This window comes from Euprymna scolopes, chromosome 7, assembly GCF_053919585.1.
Source record: "Euprymna scolopes isolate OS-2025 chromosome 7, ASM5391958v1, whole genome shotgun sequence".
Lineage (NCBI taxonomy): Eukaryota > Metazoa > Mollusca > Cephalopoda > Sepiida > Sepiolidae > Euprymna > Euprymna scolopes.
Window position 1 is genome coordinate 158461730 of NC_136488.1, and position 17040 is coordinate 158478769.

General features: G+C 30.9%; 1 protein-coding gene across 8 annotated transcripts in view; it reads right to left on the reverse strand.

The window, feature by feature from the left end:
• LOC145280106 (TBC1 domain family member 2B-like) overlaps positions 1–17040 on the reverse strand; it is a 414275-nt gene that overhangs the window by 215250 nt on the left and 181985 nt on the right. For all 8 annotated transcript variants that reach the window (XM_080131850.1, XM_080131851.1, XM_080131849.1 and 5 more), the window contains one exon: positions 14645–14825. In XM_080131850.1, coding sequence (XP_079987976.1) covers positions 14645–14825 — 181 coding nt within the window. The remainder of the gene's footprint in view (positions 1–14644; positions 14826–17040) is intronic.

Sequence of the window (17040 nt, forward strand, 5' to 3'; positions counted from 1 at the left end):
TTGAGTTTTGCAAAGCGAAAGGAACAAAAACAATAGCATCCATGTTTGGTGTATTTTAGTGCAGGAAACCAATAGCAGCAGCGATAAAGTCATCACGAAATTGTATGCATTCCATGCAAAGATCAAATTATTGGAGAAAGTGTTGGGTGTAAATTAATATGATTTAAAGGTTCATGCTTGACTTTTTATCACTACTGACTTTTGAATAATATAAGAAAATGGCTGCTGCAAAGAAACCTAACTCTAAATTGAGACTCAACTGCGGAACATCATTCAAAGTAAACTGATTTCAGAGTCATGAGCTCAGGTGAACACCTCAAATTATAAAATGAAAATGAACTATTCCAGAGGGAAAATACAGTGGAACCTCTGAATACAAAATTAATTGGTTCCAGTTTGGTTTTCGTACCTTGAAATTTACTTTGTTACTGCTAATTTGCGATTTCCAAGAAAAATAGCAAACTCCTACAAGCCTTACAAAATTTTAGAGGGTGTACGATAAAAATTCAAACAGAAAATCTTTCCTCTATCTATATTTTTTAAATGAGATAAAAATTGTAATGCATAAAAATCGGTATGAGTACATTAATTTTTCAATTTTTTTAAATAATAGAAAAAAATTAACGTAAAAAAAATTTTTTTCCCAGATAAAAATCAACACAAGTATGTCCAGAAAATTACTAAAAAAATTTTTAAATCAAATAAAACTACAATTTTAAAAAGATTTTCAAAAAATTAGGTACCTGAAAAATAGTCTTCTGTCATATGTATCTTTCATATACTGAAAGATTTTTTTCATATGCAGAGACAAAAAAGATTTTCACATCACATTTCATAAGGTGAAAATTTTGTAAGCAGAGTCTTTTGTATGTAGATGTTTCAGTGTATATGCCAAGATATTGGCTTCAACCATCTTGCTTAATGATTCAGCTGGATGCATAAAACTTAGTAGCGTGTATAAACTTGCGAGGAGGGAGCATTGTTGTTTGTGGAGTTTTTTTTTTTTTTTCAAGATGTCACATGTGGAAATATGAATTCAAATCAAATTCTAGACAAAAAATGAGGATCAAGTAATGCAACAAAGAAAACTGGCTCAAGTTACTGTGAAAGATGGTATGCCACTATGACTATGATAAATGTATAACTGAAAGACACTCCTGACAACAGGAACTAAAAGATGAAGACTTTTAGTTAAATGGATTTATTTTCAGTTTTCAAATTTAAAACTATCACATGATATAGAATATACTCATCCAATGGCGGTAATTTATTTTAACATCATATCTAAACACTTTCTGATGTCATATCTATTTAGCTCCAATCCCTGTTCCATCGCTTCTATGTTGCATCTCTGTTTTACAAATATTTTAATGAAATGTGCTCTGATGAACTCGTTGAACTTATGTCTCCTCGACGTACATATCCCCGACAAACCCACTTAGCAACAAAATTTCACCCCTTCACTGTTGAGGTCTCTAAATGCCAGAAAGCTTTCTACTCTAAAAGTTTCTTCCCTTGAATAGCTAGACTTAGAAATTCTCTTCCTGCTACCCTGACTATACTGATATGCAGAAGTTTAAATGTAATGTAAACCAACATCTTGTTAATCTTTCCTGGCCCCAAATAATAGCTCTTTACATCCAAGTAATGATATGCCTTGTTAGGAATGAATGAACTGTCATATAAACAATCCCTATAAAACAAAAAAAGAATCATATGAAGAATCCCTATAAAAACAAGGATAATATAAAGAATTTCTATTAAAAGAAAAGCATCAGAAACAATCCTTATAAAAACACTTCTTATAAAAAGAAAAAGATAATATAAATAATCTATAGAGAAAGAAAGTGGAGTGTTTTTGTAGAGGGGACGAGTTCTAAATTAAAATAAATCACAGAAAAATATTTTTATTATACAAATATTTGGTTTGTTCCAAAGATTAATTTTTGGTACTGTTGTCTGGTTTATCGGCGTAGACATGGGACTTTACATATCTACAAAGAAAATAATCAATTGGGGTTAAATTACATGAACAAGTTTTCATTGTATCATAATTTGCAAACGCTATTCTGGTGTCAGGTCATGATGAATTACCAAACCAAGCTGAATAAAAAATAACTGATACATGCCAAATCTGAAGTTAAAGAAAATAGAGTTGTCAATTTAAAGTTTCCACTTCTAAAAAATGGAAAACACTGTATAAAAATACCTATAAAAAAAGGATACTATAAATAATCTTTATTAAAGGGATAAAAACAATCCCTATAAAAAGGAGGATAATAAAAATCCCTATAAAAAGGAGGATAATAAAAACAATCCCTATAATAAGAAGGATAACATACACAATCCCTATAAGAAGGATAACATAAAAAGGATAATATAAAAAAAAAAAGATAATATACACAATCCCTATAATAAAAAGGATAATATACACAATCCCTACAATAGGATAATATACACAGCCCCTATAATAGGATAATATACACCATCCCTATAAAAAGGATAATATACACAATCCCTATAAAAAGGATAATATACACAATCCCTATAAAAAGAAGGATAATATACACAATCCCTATAAAAAGAATTATACTACAATGAACTAATATATACTGTTGTGATCACGTGAAAAAATAGTTCCAGTTTAATAAGTTAAGCAATTGTGAAAAACTCATTTTGATCACTATAAATATTGACCTCTAAGACAAGAGCAATATCACTTATTCATACCATATAAATACATATCCGATTACACTCATTAATATCTCGCCCTGCATGGTATAATTATAGTAGCAAACTTTCTTATGATGTCCGACGACTTCTCATGAAAATTACCATAAATTTACTTTGTCATATTCACTACGATACAGACAGAGCCATCCAAGATTGGCAAGCATCCAGCCAGCTTTAGACAATGGTGTACACACACATCAATGACAGATGGTTAATTCATATGGACTAAACATAGCAATATAGACAGGATGCGAAGAACTGTATATTTTGGGAGAAGGGGGAGGAGATACGGAATGGTTGAATCACTCGCACTCAAAAGTAGGAACAAAGCTATTCCATTGCAAGTCAGAAAAATCAATAACCAAAATAATCTATGGAAGCTTAGAGAAAGATGAGATAAGGAAAATACAAGTTTGTCAGATAATTGTACAGAGTAAGCAAGCCGGAATGAGACCTTTAGAGATCCTAAGCACTGAAGAAAGTATGGTAGCCCTTAATACGAGGGACGTTCCAAAAAGTAATGCCTCCTATTTTTTATTTCGCTTGAATGGATAAGAAGGTAATTGCAAATTGCATTGTTATGATGACTAAACTTATGCATTGATGATCTGAAAGTTTCATCTCTCTGTTGCAGATATTGACAGTGTGAGACTCTAAGAAAGCAACCCCTATCATGAATGCATATCAGAAGCAAAGATGCGTCACTGAATTCCTCCATGCAAAAAAAATATTAACTGATCAACATTTATCGGCGCCTGTTAAACATTTACAAAGCCGATGCAGTTGATGTTGGTACAGTTAGGAGATAGGTTCGTCGATTTCAGAGTGTCAACAGAAATGTCAGTGACAAAGTACACTGTGGACGCTCATGAACAGCTACCATCCCATCGCTGGCAAAAGTGCATTGCGAATGGTGTTGATTATGTAGAAAAATAAATTCTGGAGCACAAAAAGTCATTTGTCTTAATGGTACTACTACCGTCTTTGTAGTTCTTCAACTATTTTTTTTGTTTGTTTGTTAAAAAATAGGATGTATTACTTTTGGAACGACCCTCGAATATGAAAAGTAATACAAAATCATTGAATTAAATTTTATCTTTTAAAATAAGAAAAAAATTCATTTAGGGTAAAATCTTCTTTTTTTTAAATTAATCTTTTTGATATTATAATTTTTTTTTTAATTAATCTTTTTTATATTATAATTTTTTTTAAATAAATCTTTTTGATATTATAATTTTTTTTAAATTAATCTTCTTGATATTATAATTTTTTTTTAATTAATCTTTTTAATATAATTTTATTTTTAATTAATCTTTTTGAAATTATAATTTATTTTTAAATTAATCTTTTTGAAATTATAATTTTTTTTAAATTAATCTTTTTGAAATTATAATTTTTTGAAATTAATCTTTTTGAAATTATAATTTTTTTTAAATTAATCTTTTTGAAATTATATTTTTTTTTAAATTAATCTTTTTGATATTATAATTTTTTTTTAATTAATCTTTTTGATATTATAATTTTTTTTTAAATTAATCTTTTTGATAATTTTTTTTTAAATGAATCTTTTTGAAATTATAATTTTTTTTAAATTAATCTTTTTGAAATTATAATTTTTTGAAATTAATCTTTTTGAAATTATAATTTTTTTTTAAATTAATCTTTTTGAAATTATATTTTTTTTTAAATTAATCTTTTTGATATTATAATTTTTTTTAATTAATCTTTTTGATATTATAATTTTTTTTTAAATTAATCTTTTTGATAATTTTTTTTTAAATGAATCTTTTTGATATTATAATTTTTTTTTAAATTAATCTTTTTGATAAATTTTTTTTAAATGAATCTTTTTGAAATTATAATACTAACATGTTTTCTTCTTATCTTCTATCACATATATAAAATTATGTCAGCTTAATTTTAAAAGTTAGACGTAAATATCATTTGGTACTTATGCAGTAAGGACCATGCTATCATTAGAATCGTCCGGGTTATTTATGGAAAATGCCAAAACGCTGAACCAATTAAATCAAATCAGTCAACAAAAACGATTAACGAATTTTAATCAATTTAGTTTTAATTTTCTTAAAGTTTCATTATTTATTGCATTTTCTTTGCAACAACAAAAAAATATTGTCTTTATTTCTCAATTTTTAATTGAATTATCTTTGAAATAATAGAAATATATTTTTTCTTTAATAAAATTGACCAGTTATTACAAAAAACTTTCATTCAACACTTTCTGGCTTTTTTCGTAAACCGCCTGGACGATTCTGACTATAAAATGGCCCTTATTCTGAATAAGTACCTATGAATGAAGCTGACAAATAACACTTTAATTCAGATTTTTCATTTCTTATTGTTATACTATGGTTATTAGCAATAAACTAACAGTTTGCTACAATTTATTTTTTAGTTTGCTAACATACACACATTCTTAAATAAATACCTAAAAAGAAAAAGAAGCCAAGAGTAACAACATTTATTCTTTTACTTAGAGCTAGTGTTCTTAACTGTTTTTTTTTTTTTTTTCTGAGATATGGAACTTAACAAAAAAGTGTAGTTATTGAACATAATGGCTTTAGGGCAATGTTAGATCAGTACAGAAAGTTAATATATTGCAAGTAGCATAAGTCAAAGTTCCACGATTTATTAAACAAAATGTCTTCATAATCTATATAATTATAAAACTCAAATGACCTTGTAACAATTTCCGGGTTACGACATCCAGTTGTGCATGCGCACATGACCTGCACACTAATATATTAACGTTATTATTTCCAAATTATTATTTAACATGGGAAGAGTACAGTTTAAAATAACTTAAACATAATACTGAAATGAACGATATAAAAAAAAAAAAAAGCAGATATATCAAAATTTGAATTTAACTATAATAAGTAAAATGGTATCTGTTCAGTGCACATTTATCTATAAGTATGACCAACCACTTATAATTCAGTAACTAAATTTTTTTTTCAAAAATAATCAATGATAATAAACAGAACGACTCATAGAAATTTATCTATATTCTTTTTTTGTTTTAATATACTTTCATAGAAATGTTTCTGTTATGTCAAAAAAACAACAAAAAAAAAACTATTTTCTTTACGTCACAAGTGCCACGCTCATACATGAATTCCAAGCTAATATAACTGACTCAAAGAGTCACGGGTAATCTAGTATACATATATATATATATATATATATATATATATATATGTATATATATATATATATATATATATATATGTGTGTGTGTGTGTGTGTGTTATTATTTTATTAGTTTTATTCATCTTAATGTAAACACATTTACAAATGCCACAATCATTTTCTTTGTATATAGAAGCACTTCTCTCCATTTAATTATTATAGTTTGGCTATGTGCATATTTTTCTTTAAAAGTTTTATCAAACGATGAATGAAATTTGAAAATAATGTTCAACTACAGACAACGACTATCATTAAGCCTACTTTCTGAATAAAAATGCACAGAAAAAGTCAGTCAATGTATTAAGTTATATATATATATATATATATATATATATATATATATATATATATATATATATATATATATATTATTTATTTTTTAATCAAAGACAGCGTAAATAAAACACAATTGAAATTACTTTTTTGATTTTTTCAAATTTATGTTATCATGCCCATATTCTTTCTATTTTCTTTTAGGATTAATGAGTTTGTATTTTTCTGGTGAATCAGAGCGGAAAATATTAAAAAATTGACATAATTGTATGATTGTTTCTGTGCTATGAAACAGGTGCTGTCAAGAATTGGACATTTTAATATGCTGAAAAAAAATAAATGGTAAGCTGAACATCTTGGAACTTAGAATATAGACTTTTTATCAATTTATTTGTATATGCTCTGTCTTAACATACATTGAGCTTCATAAAGAAAAGGGCTGGTATAAATAAAGAGTGAAATGTAATTGAATGGGCATATTTTTCGCATAAACATTATATATATATATATATATATATATATATATATATATATATATATATATATATATATATGATTGTATTGCTGTAGTTTTCTAAATGTAAATCCACTGAAAAACAGATATTTATCAAAAAATACTCAATGACAAGTAGAGTAATTATAGTATATTTATTAATACAAACATTATTGACTACATATGTGAATACATGTTTCTGATGTAACTGTTAAAGACACTGGTTTTCTAAAGGAGTTTCAACAGAAACATGTATGCACATGTGTGTATATATTTTAATTTATTTATTGCAGACTATTATTCTCATCTTTATTAGTTGTTGTTTCACGACGTTTCGGCCGACTATTCCTCTGGCCTTCGTCAGGTGGTAACCGCGACGGATAGGAACTTTGAATCTCCTAACTGCATTCTCAGCAATCACTGCCATCCGTAGTTGTTGTCGTCTCACTACATTTTTGGCCAAGTCGCGGTTACGATCTGACGAAAAACAGAGGAATAGTTGGCCGAAACGTCCTGAAGCAACAACTTAAGATGAGAATAATAGTCCACAATGAATAAATTAATATAAATAATACTCATTTCAATAATGAAGTCCAATTAAAATTATATATATATATATATTTCCCCAAAACCTCTGGCCTTGATGGAGGAGAGACTAAAACTTGCTGCTATGGTTTCAAATGATTTCAAATAGCAGCAAGGGAAAACTTGATTCCAAATATTTCTCATATGTTATATCTCCCCTCTTTTAGAAATAGTGTACGATTATCAATATCTCCTGTATGAAATAATTCTTATACACTGAAATTTACTGTAGGTATGAAAACCAAAGAGAGGAGATATAACATAATAGAAATATTTGGAATCAAGTCTCTCCGTGTTGTTATTTCAGATCATTTGAAACCATAGCAACAAGTTTTAGTCTCCCCTCCATCAAGACCAGAGGTTTGGCGGAAATATCAGATATTTTGTAATTTATATGCAAAACTAGGAAAAAATGACTACGACTGAAACATTTTATGGCTGCTAAAAAGTGCCAAAACTAGGCTCTGAATGATGGATGATTCTCTTAATGGGCGACCTTAAGGGCAAATGTCACATAGCCCACTACAAAATTTAGGTCATTAACTTTCCAACGAGCTTTCATTTGTTAAATTCTGATCAATAGTCGCTGAGATTTGGAACTTATAAAATCGCCAAAAAAGGTGGTATATCTATGGATATAGCTATACTGATAGCCAAATTGAATATTGAAATGCTCATATCTTTGGTTCTATGGGACGAAACTACATTAAAATTTGCAGGCTTTTTGAAGATTATTATTCTATGGTTAAAATTTCATGACAATTGGTAAAAAAAGAACCTATTTTCAAACCAATAAAATATGCCCAATTTGCCTACATTTGTATATATAGTATCCTGCAGACCAGTTTCAATTTTGCTGCTTGCCAAGTCACTAATAAACATAAACATTTGAATAATACTGAGTGCAATGATATTATTATCGTTGAGGTAATTTTTTTTTAGATTTAACTTATTTTACTAAAGAAAGAAGAAAAGTCACTAGAAAGGAAAACCAAAAAACATTTCGAAATTTTTTTCCGTTCTCTTTTATTTTAATTCGACATTGTAAAAAAAGAGAGCGGGGGGGGGGGTAAATAAATAAATAAATATTTTAAAAGTCTACTGAATTCAAGTTATGGGTGTATTTCCTTTGCTTGCACAGAGATGGTTGATGCAAATTAATACCAACCACCTCGAGAATTTTTAAATGTGTTTTCGAGTATGCTCTATGCAAAATAGAGAAAGCTCTGTGTGTATCCTTCAGTGTAGACTTGGCACTGAAATAACTGCTCACCAATGGCCAACTTATGGGCTTATAACTGTCCAAATATTGGCTATTTTTGTGCCTACGTATTGAAGGGAGATGTGTTGGGAAATTCTTACCTGCAAATGCTGAATGGTATGCCCAACACTAACCATTAAAGCAATAAACAATCATATTGTACTGAGTGGAGGGAAAAACGTTTCTTGTCCTAAACACTGTTCAAACCTAAGTTGCGAAGAACAAAAACAGCTGCAGAAATTTTGTGTGCAAATTCCTGGCTTTTAACATAAATCCATGGGAGCTTCACATATACCAGACATTTATGAGGGTTCAAAAAGGTTCCATCTTTAAAAGCAAGAATTTCATTCCTTATTAGCATTTCAGGCCCTATGTACTGTTCATAACTTTATGTGCATATGTATATATACATGTTTGACTCATGTCCAGGTAACCTACATCTAAAATTTCAAGTGTTTAGACCCAAAATTGATGGAGGAGTTTGGTAGAGTCTGCAAAGGTCAACTCTTTAAATTTTGACCTATTGGCAACAACATTTTTGCCCAAAAACTGATTAAAAAGCTTACTGCATGTCTGAATACCCTTTATGTAAAATTTCAAATATTTAGACCCAAAATTGGCTGAATAGATTGCTAGATACCGCAAAGGTCAAATCTTTTTAACTTTGACCCCAAATGCCAATTAAAACGCTTGCCTTATGTCTGAATACACCTTATGTAAAATTTCAAATGTTTAGACCAAAAATTGGCTGAGTAATTTGGTAGAGACTGCAAAGGTCAAATTTTTTGTAACTTTGACCCTTTAACATTTACTGCTTTGGGATCAAATCAAATTAAAAAGTTTGATCCATGTCCAAATAACCTACATAAAATTTCAAGAGTTTAGACCACAAATTGGCAGAGGAGTTTGGTAGAGTTTTCAAAGATCAAATCGTTGAACTTTGATAACCAAATTTCTGGACGAAAACCAATTAAAGATTTCCCCCTTATGTCAAATCTAGAGTTTGTAGACAGAAAATTGACAGAGTCGTTCGGTAGGGAAATGTACACACACAGACAATTTCACTTTCATAAATATACTAGCATGCCATAAATATTTCATAAATATACTAGCATGCCCATAAATATTTCATAAATATACTAGCATGCCTATAAATATTTCATAAATATACTAGCATGCCCATAAATATTTCATAAATATACTAGCATGCCCATAAATATTTCATAAATATACTAGCATGCCCATAAATATTTCATAAATATACTAGAGTGCCCGGCGTTGCCCGAGTATTTGGAGGTGTATGTTGAGCAAAAAAAAAAAAAAAAAGCGGTCAATTTTTTAAAACTTTAACCCCTATTATGACCCCTTAAAATATAGGAACCTATATCTAAAATTTCAAGTGTTTAGACCCAAAATTGTCGGAGGAGTTTGGTAGAGTTCTCAAAGATCAAATCGTTGAACTTTGACCCTTAATCTCCAAATTTCTGGCCGAAAATCGATCACATCGACTTTCCCAAATCTCAGTACCCTGTATATCAAATTTTGAGTCTGTAGACTGAAAATTGACGGAGTTATTGTGTAGGGAAATGTACACACACAGACACACACAGAGACAGACAAACATTTTCACAGATATATGATAAATTCCACAGCCGAACAAGAGCCATGACAGTCAACGAACCGGAAACCCAAGACTCGAGTTTCGCCCTCATTTGGGCTCATCAGTTAGATACATCCGAATTCAGGATTCGAAACCCGAGTCTCTTGTATGCGAGACAAGCACTCTACCAACTGAGCAAACGCCCCGCACACAAGAATTTCTATTAACCAACACAGATCAAGCTAACCGTGTTGAAATCCGACTGTGAAATGAACCTCCTTCGTCTCGACAAGAGACGCGGTCATCCAACCAGCTAATAACCCCAAGCCAATATCTCACAAGTAGGAGTTTCAACTCGAAAGGACAATGCCATCCAGCAATGCTAGTCTATCTCTACTCCTATAAATTCCTTTTTCTTTTGTGTGTATTGATATTCATAATAAAAACACTCTTTTCTATTTATTTAAAAAGAAAATACAATTTTCTTATATACTAGCATTTCAGCCCGGCGTTACCTGGGTGTTTGGAAGTGTATGCTGAGCAAAAACATAAAAAAAGGGTTAATTTTTTTAACTTCAACCCCTATTATGACCCCTTAAAATTTATTGCCTTAGGCTCAAATTAAGTTATTAAGTTAGATCCATGTTCAAGGAACCTATATCTAAAATTTCAAGAGTGTAGACCCAAAATTCGCGGAGGAGTTTGATAGAGTTCTCAAAGGCCAAATCGTTGAACTTTGACCCCTTAACAGCCAAATTTCTGGCCGAAACCCGATCACATCGCTTTTCCCAAATCTCAGTACAATGTATATCAAATTTCGAGTCTAGACTTAAAATTGACAGAGTTATTGCGTAGGGAAATGTACACAGACAGGCAGATACACAGACACGTTCACTTTTATAGATATATAGATAGATTGGTTGTGGAATTGCATTCACTAGCAAAAGATCTAGCTAATTTGCATATTCTTTTATATATTCATTTTAATTCCCTATTAGTTTTTTTGGTTTTCTTATGGGATGATCATCTTTAGTTAAGTACTAGCATGGGTGCCCGGCGTTGCCCGGGTGTTTTGAGGTGTATGCTGAGCAAAAGAAATAACAGTCAATTTTTTTTTAAAGTTAGATCCATGTCCAAGAAATCTATATCTAAAATTTCAAGTGTTTAGACCCAAAATTGTAGGAGGAGTTTGTTAGAGTTCTCAAAGGTCAAATCGTTGAACTTTGGCCCCTTAATCACAAAATTTCTGCCCGAAAACAGATCACATCGATTTTCCCAAATCTCAGTACCTCGTATATCAAATTTTGAGTCTGTAATTATGTATAAAGGATAATCATTAGCCAAAAGGATTTCCGTTATGTTTTGAAGTTCAACATTTAGTTTAGTACTAGAGCAAATCAACAAAGTTCGATGAACTAAAGTTTTGATCAGATTTATTTTTCTGATTTTAGGGTAGAATGAACACCAGCTACTGACTTGTAAAGTTTCCTGTATACACTGGTGACAAAACTCATGCTTGATTTTTTGACAATAATATCCAAGAACGGTAATGAGCCATTAACCTCACCCTTCATAGTAAACATCAATGCAGAGTGAAGCAAATTTAAATGTTATAACAACTACTTCAGCTTCGATACAGGATGAACGTATGGAAAAAGCTGCATCTACATTACAGATATATAGCACATCGATTTAGACAACTGGTCAAACAGCAGTTGCTCTTGAAACCCAACAAAAATATTGGACAATATTAGACCCTAAATACTTCCCATTGCTACACAATTCATTTGATGATGTTTCAGTCAAAGCTGAATTCAACAAACTTAGTAGCTAAACTGATGAATTCAAGAAATATGAGGCTTAGCAAGGGAACTATCAGCACAAATTCTCATAATTTAATTAAGAGGCATATTAGTGCAAAAAGCTGAATACGTCATTAGAACATAGATACCCAGTATTAGAAGAACTCTTAATCTCAAATAAATTCAGCAAACCAAAATAAACCAGGAATGCCGAATCAAGAGTATGTCTCTAGAACAGATGTAAGGATCTCAGCTAACCATTTGCCTAATTTATGTTGGGTGGAACTTATACACACACACACATATATATATATATAAGAATAGTGGTCTGTATCCAGAGAAAAGAAAAAAAAATAGACGGATAAATAGCCAGTCAATTCTTATTTAGTAAGGGAGAGCATAGTTGTAATGACCAAGCATTCAAAATACTGTAGAAATTCAATTCAAAAGTTAAAAATCAAGAATATATATTGTAATATGTGTTTTTATATTTGCCTATCATATGAACAATTTTCCTTTTCTTTGTGCCCCAATATATGTTTAATATGTTTTTTTTTAGTTTTTTTTTACATGAGGATCACCATTTATCAAGGCCTGGAAGCCACTCGGGGATAAGGGTTATTTTGTGTACAATAATCAATGGAATAATATCGTGGTAATAGTTGGTTCCTTTATAAAAGTTTCTGCTTCGCAATCATCTTGTTGTATCTTCACCTCTTGACGATTTAATACTCGTTGATCTCATATTGGTCATGATGTTATTCTTTAACTATGTGTCAATTCCCCGTGCCAATGAGGAGCGTCAATATCGATAAAAGAATATCGTCTAAGAAACAAGCGTACATAAATTTGTTGTTTGTTTACCTTATATATATATATATATATATATGGTAGATAGATAGATAGATAGATAGATAGATATGGAGAGATGAAAAAGCTACAAACCAAATTATCTGTTCAGCAACGTTTTCTCTATTTCAACACTTCTTTGGGATGAATGGTTTGAAGAAAATAAAATACCAGTAGGATATTTGAGGAAATACTTGTTGCATTTGTGATGTGAAAAGGATGCTGTTCTATTTCAGAACAAAAAAAAGTTATTAAGAATATAGTTTTCGTTTTTATTATTTATTGAATAATTATTATATTAATTTTTTCTATAGTGTAAATAAGTAAACCTGTGTCTAAAATTATCTTCTTTTAACACGAGTTTACTGATTAAAACATAATTTAGTTTCTTCCTTTTTCATTTCTCTATCACGTTGGAATATTATTTCTGTAATTTGCATACATATATATATATATATATATATATATATATATATATGTGTATATATATATATATACACACACACATATATATACACACTATCTGTGCCTACACAGCAGCATCCAAGATGCAGTAAAATCATTTTAGTTTTATTTATTTGCATATTTTTAAATATAAAGTACACAACTCCTATTATATTCTTCAGTGTTTTCAAAAATGTCTAATGTTAGCAGTTATCTGAGTCAAACTAAATTAATTGTTAGACTAATTGTTTTTTGTTTGTTTGTTTTTTTTTACATAATATTCAACTTGTTCTGATGACAATAACAAATTAAATTCAAACAAATAGCAGGATTTTTTTTTTTAGATTTTTGTATGTTCATATGTAGTTTTGTTTGTTTTTTTTTTTTTTGTTTTGTTTTTTTTAAGTAATTTGCGATTATAACAATAAAATATTGATTATTTTTAGTTATACTTTGTTCACATTACTGCCAGTAAGAATTCAACTATTATTGTTGTCATGTGTTGGACATGATCCTCCACCCCAAACTCCTGCTAGTCTATTATATAAAGAGCAGTCGTGTGTATCTATGTCTAACTAAAACTCTAAAATATTTACAAAAACAAAAATCACTCACAAAGTTAGTATTTTCTTGCTTTGCGATGCCCTGAATGAATAACATATCAGATTTATAAAAAATTATTCATTCTTTGACTTTAAACCAGTGTAGATTTTGGCAAAGGGAAGATGTTTTACCAATCACTAGCTAAAGAAAAGTAAATTTTTTTCAGAGTTATTTTCCTAATGCTGATTTAGGTTGTCTCTGTATACGTGCATGTCCAGAGAGAGGAATGACTGAGTGGTGAAAAAAAGAGAGTGAAAAGAAGGAAGAGGGAAACAGGAGGGATATAGAAGTTTTAATAGGAATATAATACACTTTGCAACAAGTAATGCTGATAGCCCTACTACTAGTAATGGGACAATCCCAATATTTTTCCTGATTCCGATACAATTACAAATTCCAATTCTTCATAAATCTCTAAATATTACACTATAACATTGGTATTATTCTCAATTACCATAAAAACATGTTAAATGTGCACATATTTTCTCAAACATAAAAAATACACTTGCAAGAGGTATCTATAGGTTTTACTTTTTACTGGTAGTTTAAAAATCAATGAATATTTACTATTTTATTATAACTACTAACGAGGGAAGAGTTCGTTTTAAACAAAATCAAATTTTAAGAAAAAGATAATTAAAGGAATCGTTTTTGGCATAAAAAAAATAGACACATTTTTTTCCAATTCCAATTAATTGTCCTAACTCTACCTACTACTATTTTATAAATGGAGAATTTTTTGAAACAAAATAACATTTAAGAGCAACGAGAAAACTAGAATGGCTTACCTGGAGTTCTTTGCTGCTTATGACTGTTAAGAATATTAACAATTTCTGACTGAAGAGCTGCCAAAGACCAAAGCCTTGTTCTTGATGATGAAGCTGGTGTCTGTGAACCTGTCTGACTCTCAGAGGTTGAAGCGGTTCCATCACTTTCATTAGACAGTGCAAGAATGGATTTCTTACTCAGCTGTGAAGGATAGAAAAATATTTCAATTAAAAATAAAAAGATATTTGTCTGTTATTTTCTATTTGTTAATTAAATATGCAATCACATTTTTAAACTTTGAGCAAGAATAACTGGAATTAACACGCAGGAAAACAAAATTACTAAATAAATATCAAAACAAATATCGGATTATAGATTTGTATTATTTGGATTTATCGGACTACTATTCTCATCTTGCGTATCATTATCACAACGTTTCGGTTGATGTAACCTCCAACCTTCTTCTTGTCAAACTCGGTAATGTTTCTGTTGAACTCGGGAATTTGGATGGAATTTCAAACAGAACCTTTTATTTACTTCATTTATTCCAGAATTTGATGAGATACAACTCAAGAAAGTCAGAGGTTACATCGACAGAAAAGTTGTGAAAATGGCATTCAAGATAAGAACAATAGTCCAATGAATCCAAATAATACGAATAACCAATCCTCATTTCAAAAGCTTCAACTAGAACTTGCTCTCATACTTACAAAACTCTTTAAGCGTTGCCTTAAAGAGAAGTGCTTCCCAACACCCTGGAAAACCTCATCAGTATGCCCTGTATTTAAGAACTCAGGTGATAAGTCCTCTTCCTCTCAGTACAGACCAATAAGTCTCCTGTGTGTCATGAGTAAGCTGCTGGAATCCATATTAAATAGAGAAGTAGTCAACCACCTCAGCAGAAATAACCTTCTTAGTGACATGCAATATGGTTTCCATTCTGCCATATCTACAGCAGATGTGCTGTTATATCTCATAGGATTAGTGAATCTCTTGACAAAGGCTTCCTCTCTAGAGCAATTGCTCTTGACATATCAAAGGCCTTCGATAAGGTATGGCATAAGGGCCTACTTCATCAGATTTGCAGCTATGGTATAACTGGAAATGTTTTCTCGATCATAAAATCATTTCTCTCCGATAGGCTCATAAGAGTAGTAGTTGATGGGAAGAAATCAGAGGCTATCAATATTAATGCTGGAGTCCCTCAGGGGTCCATCCTAGGCCCAACTCTCTTCCTGATATACATCAATGATCTCCCAAAACACATACTTAAATCATTCGTTGACATCTATGCTGATGACACGACTATCTATGGCAACACATCAAAGGCCGTAAATGACAAAGTTCTCTCCAATTCTCTCTCCTCTGATCTTGAGCATGTGGTACAGTGGGGGAGGTAGCTGGTTACGTTTAATGCATCTAAGACCAAGCTCCTATCTTTACATCATCAATGCTCTGATCCCCATCTGGCATCAATTGATATGGGTGGCTCTCGCCTAGGGGAAGCTCCATGTTTTGATCAGCTTCTGGACTTGACCGTTACACTGACCTGAAATGGAATACGTATATCAAGTCAGCTGCCAAGATCGCTGGAAAAATGGTAGGATCCTTCTACAGCTCCAGAAGATATCTCACCCCTGATGCAATTCTCTATCTGCATAAAAGCTAAGTACGTCCAAGAATGGAGTACTGCTGCCACGTCTGGACAGGAGCTGCTAAAAACAGCCTATCCTGCCTTGACAGAGTACAAAATAGGCTTCGTGGCCTAGTGAATGATGCCCTTTTCTTTTCTCTGCAACCTCTCTCCCACAGGAGAGACGTTGCGAGCCTGTCTTTGTTTTATCGTTACTTCCATGGCAAGTGCTCGTCTGAGCTTCAATCTCTGGTCCCCCCTCGCCAATCTTTCACGATAAACACCCACCTAGTTGAATCCACTGTCAAAAATTTTCCCCAGTCCTTATCTGTGCCAAAATCAAAACGTAGATTCCATGAACAAAGCTTCTTTCTTAGAAGTGCATGCCTGTGGAACTCTGTTCCGGTTGCCTGTTTCCCACCTGACTACAACTTGGATGTCTTCAAGTCCAATGTGAACAAATTCCTGATGAACTGCCTCCTTAAGTAAGACAGTTTATCAGATCTCCAAAACTAATGTACTGTACACACAATAACCCTTATCCCCAAGTGGCTTCCGGGCCTTGATAAGTGGTGACTAACTTGTAAAAAAAAATAAAATTCATGATTGCAGATTTGTTTATTTAAAATACAATTAAAAGTGGTGAGATTAAAAGAAGTATTAAAAATATCTTTGATATTATATGAGTAGTATCTGTCTATCCATCATAATTTTTTAAAACGTAAAAAATACATTGCAGAATTTATCTCATTTTGAAATATCAGAGTTCTTAACTACTATGAG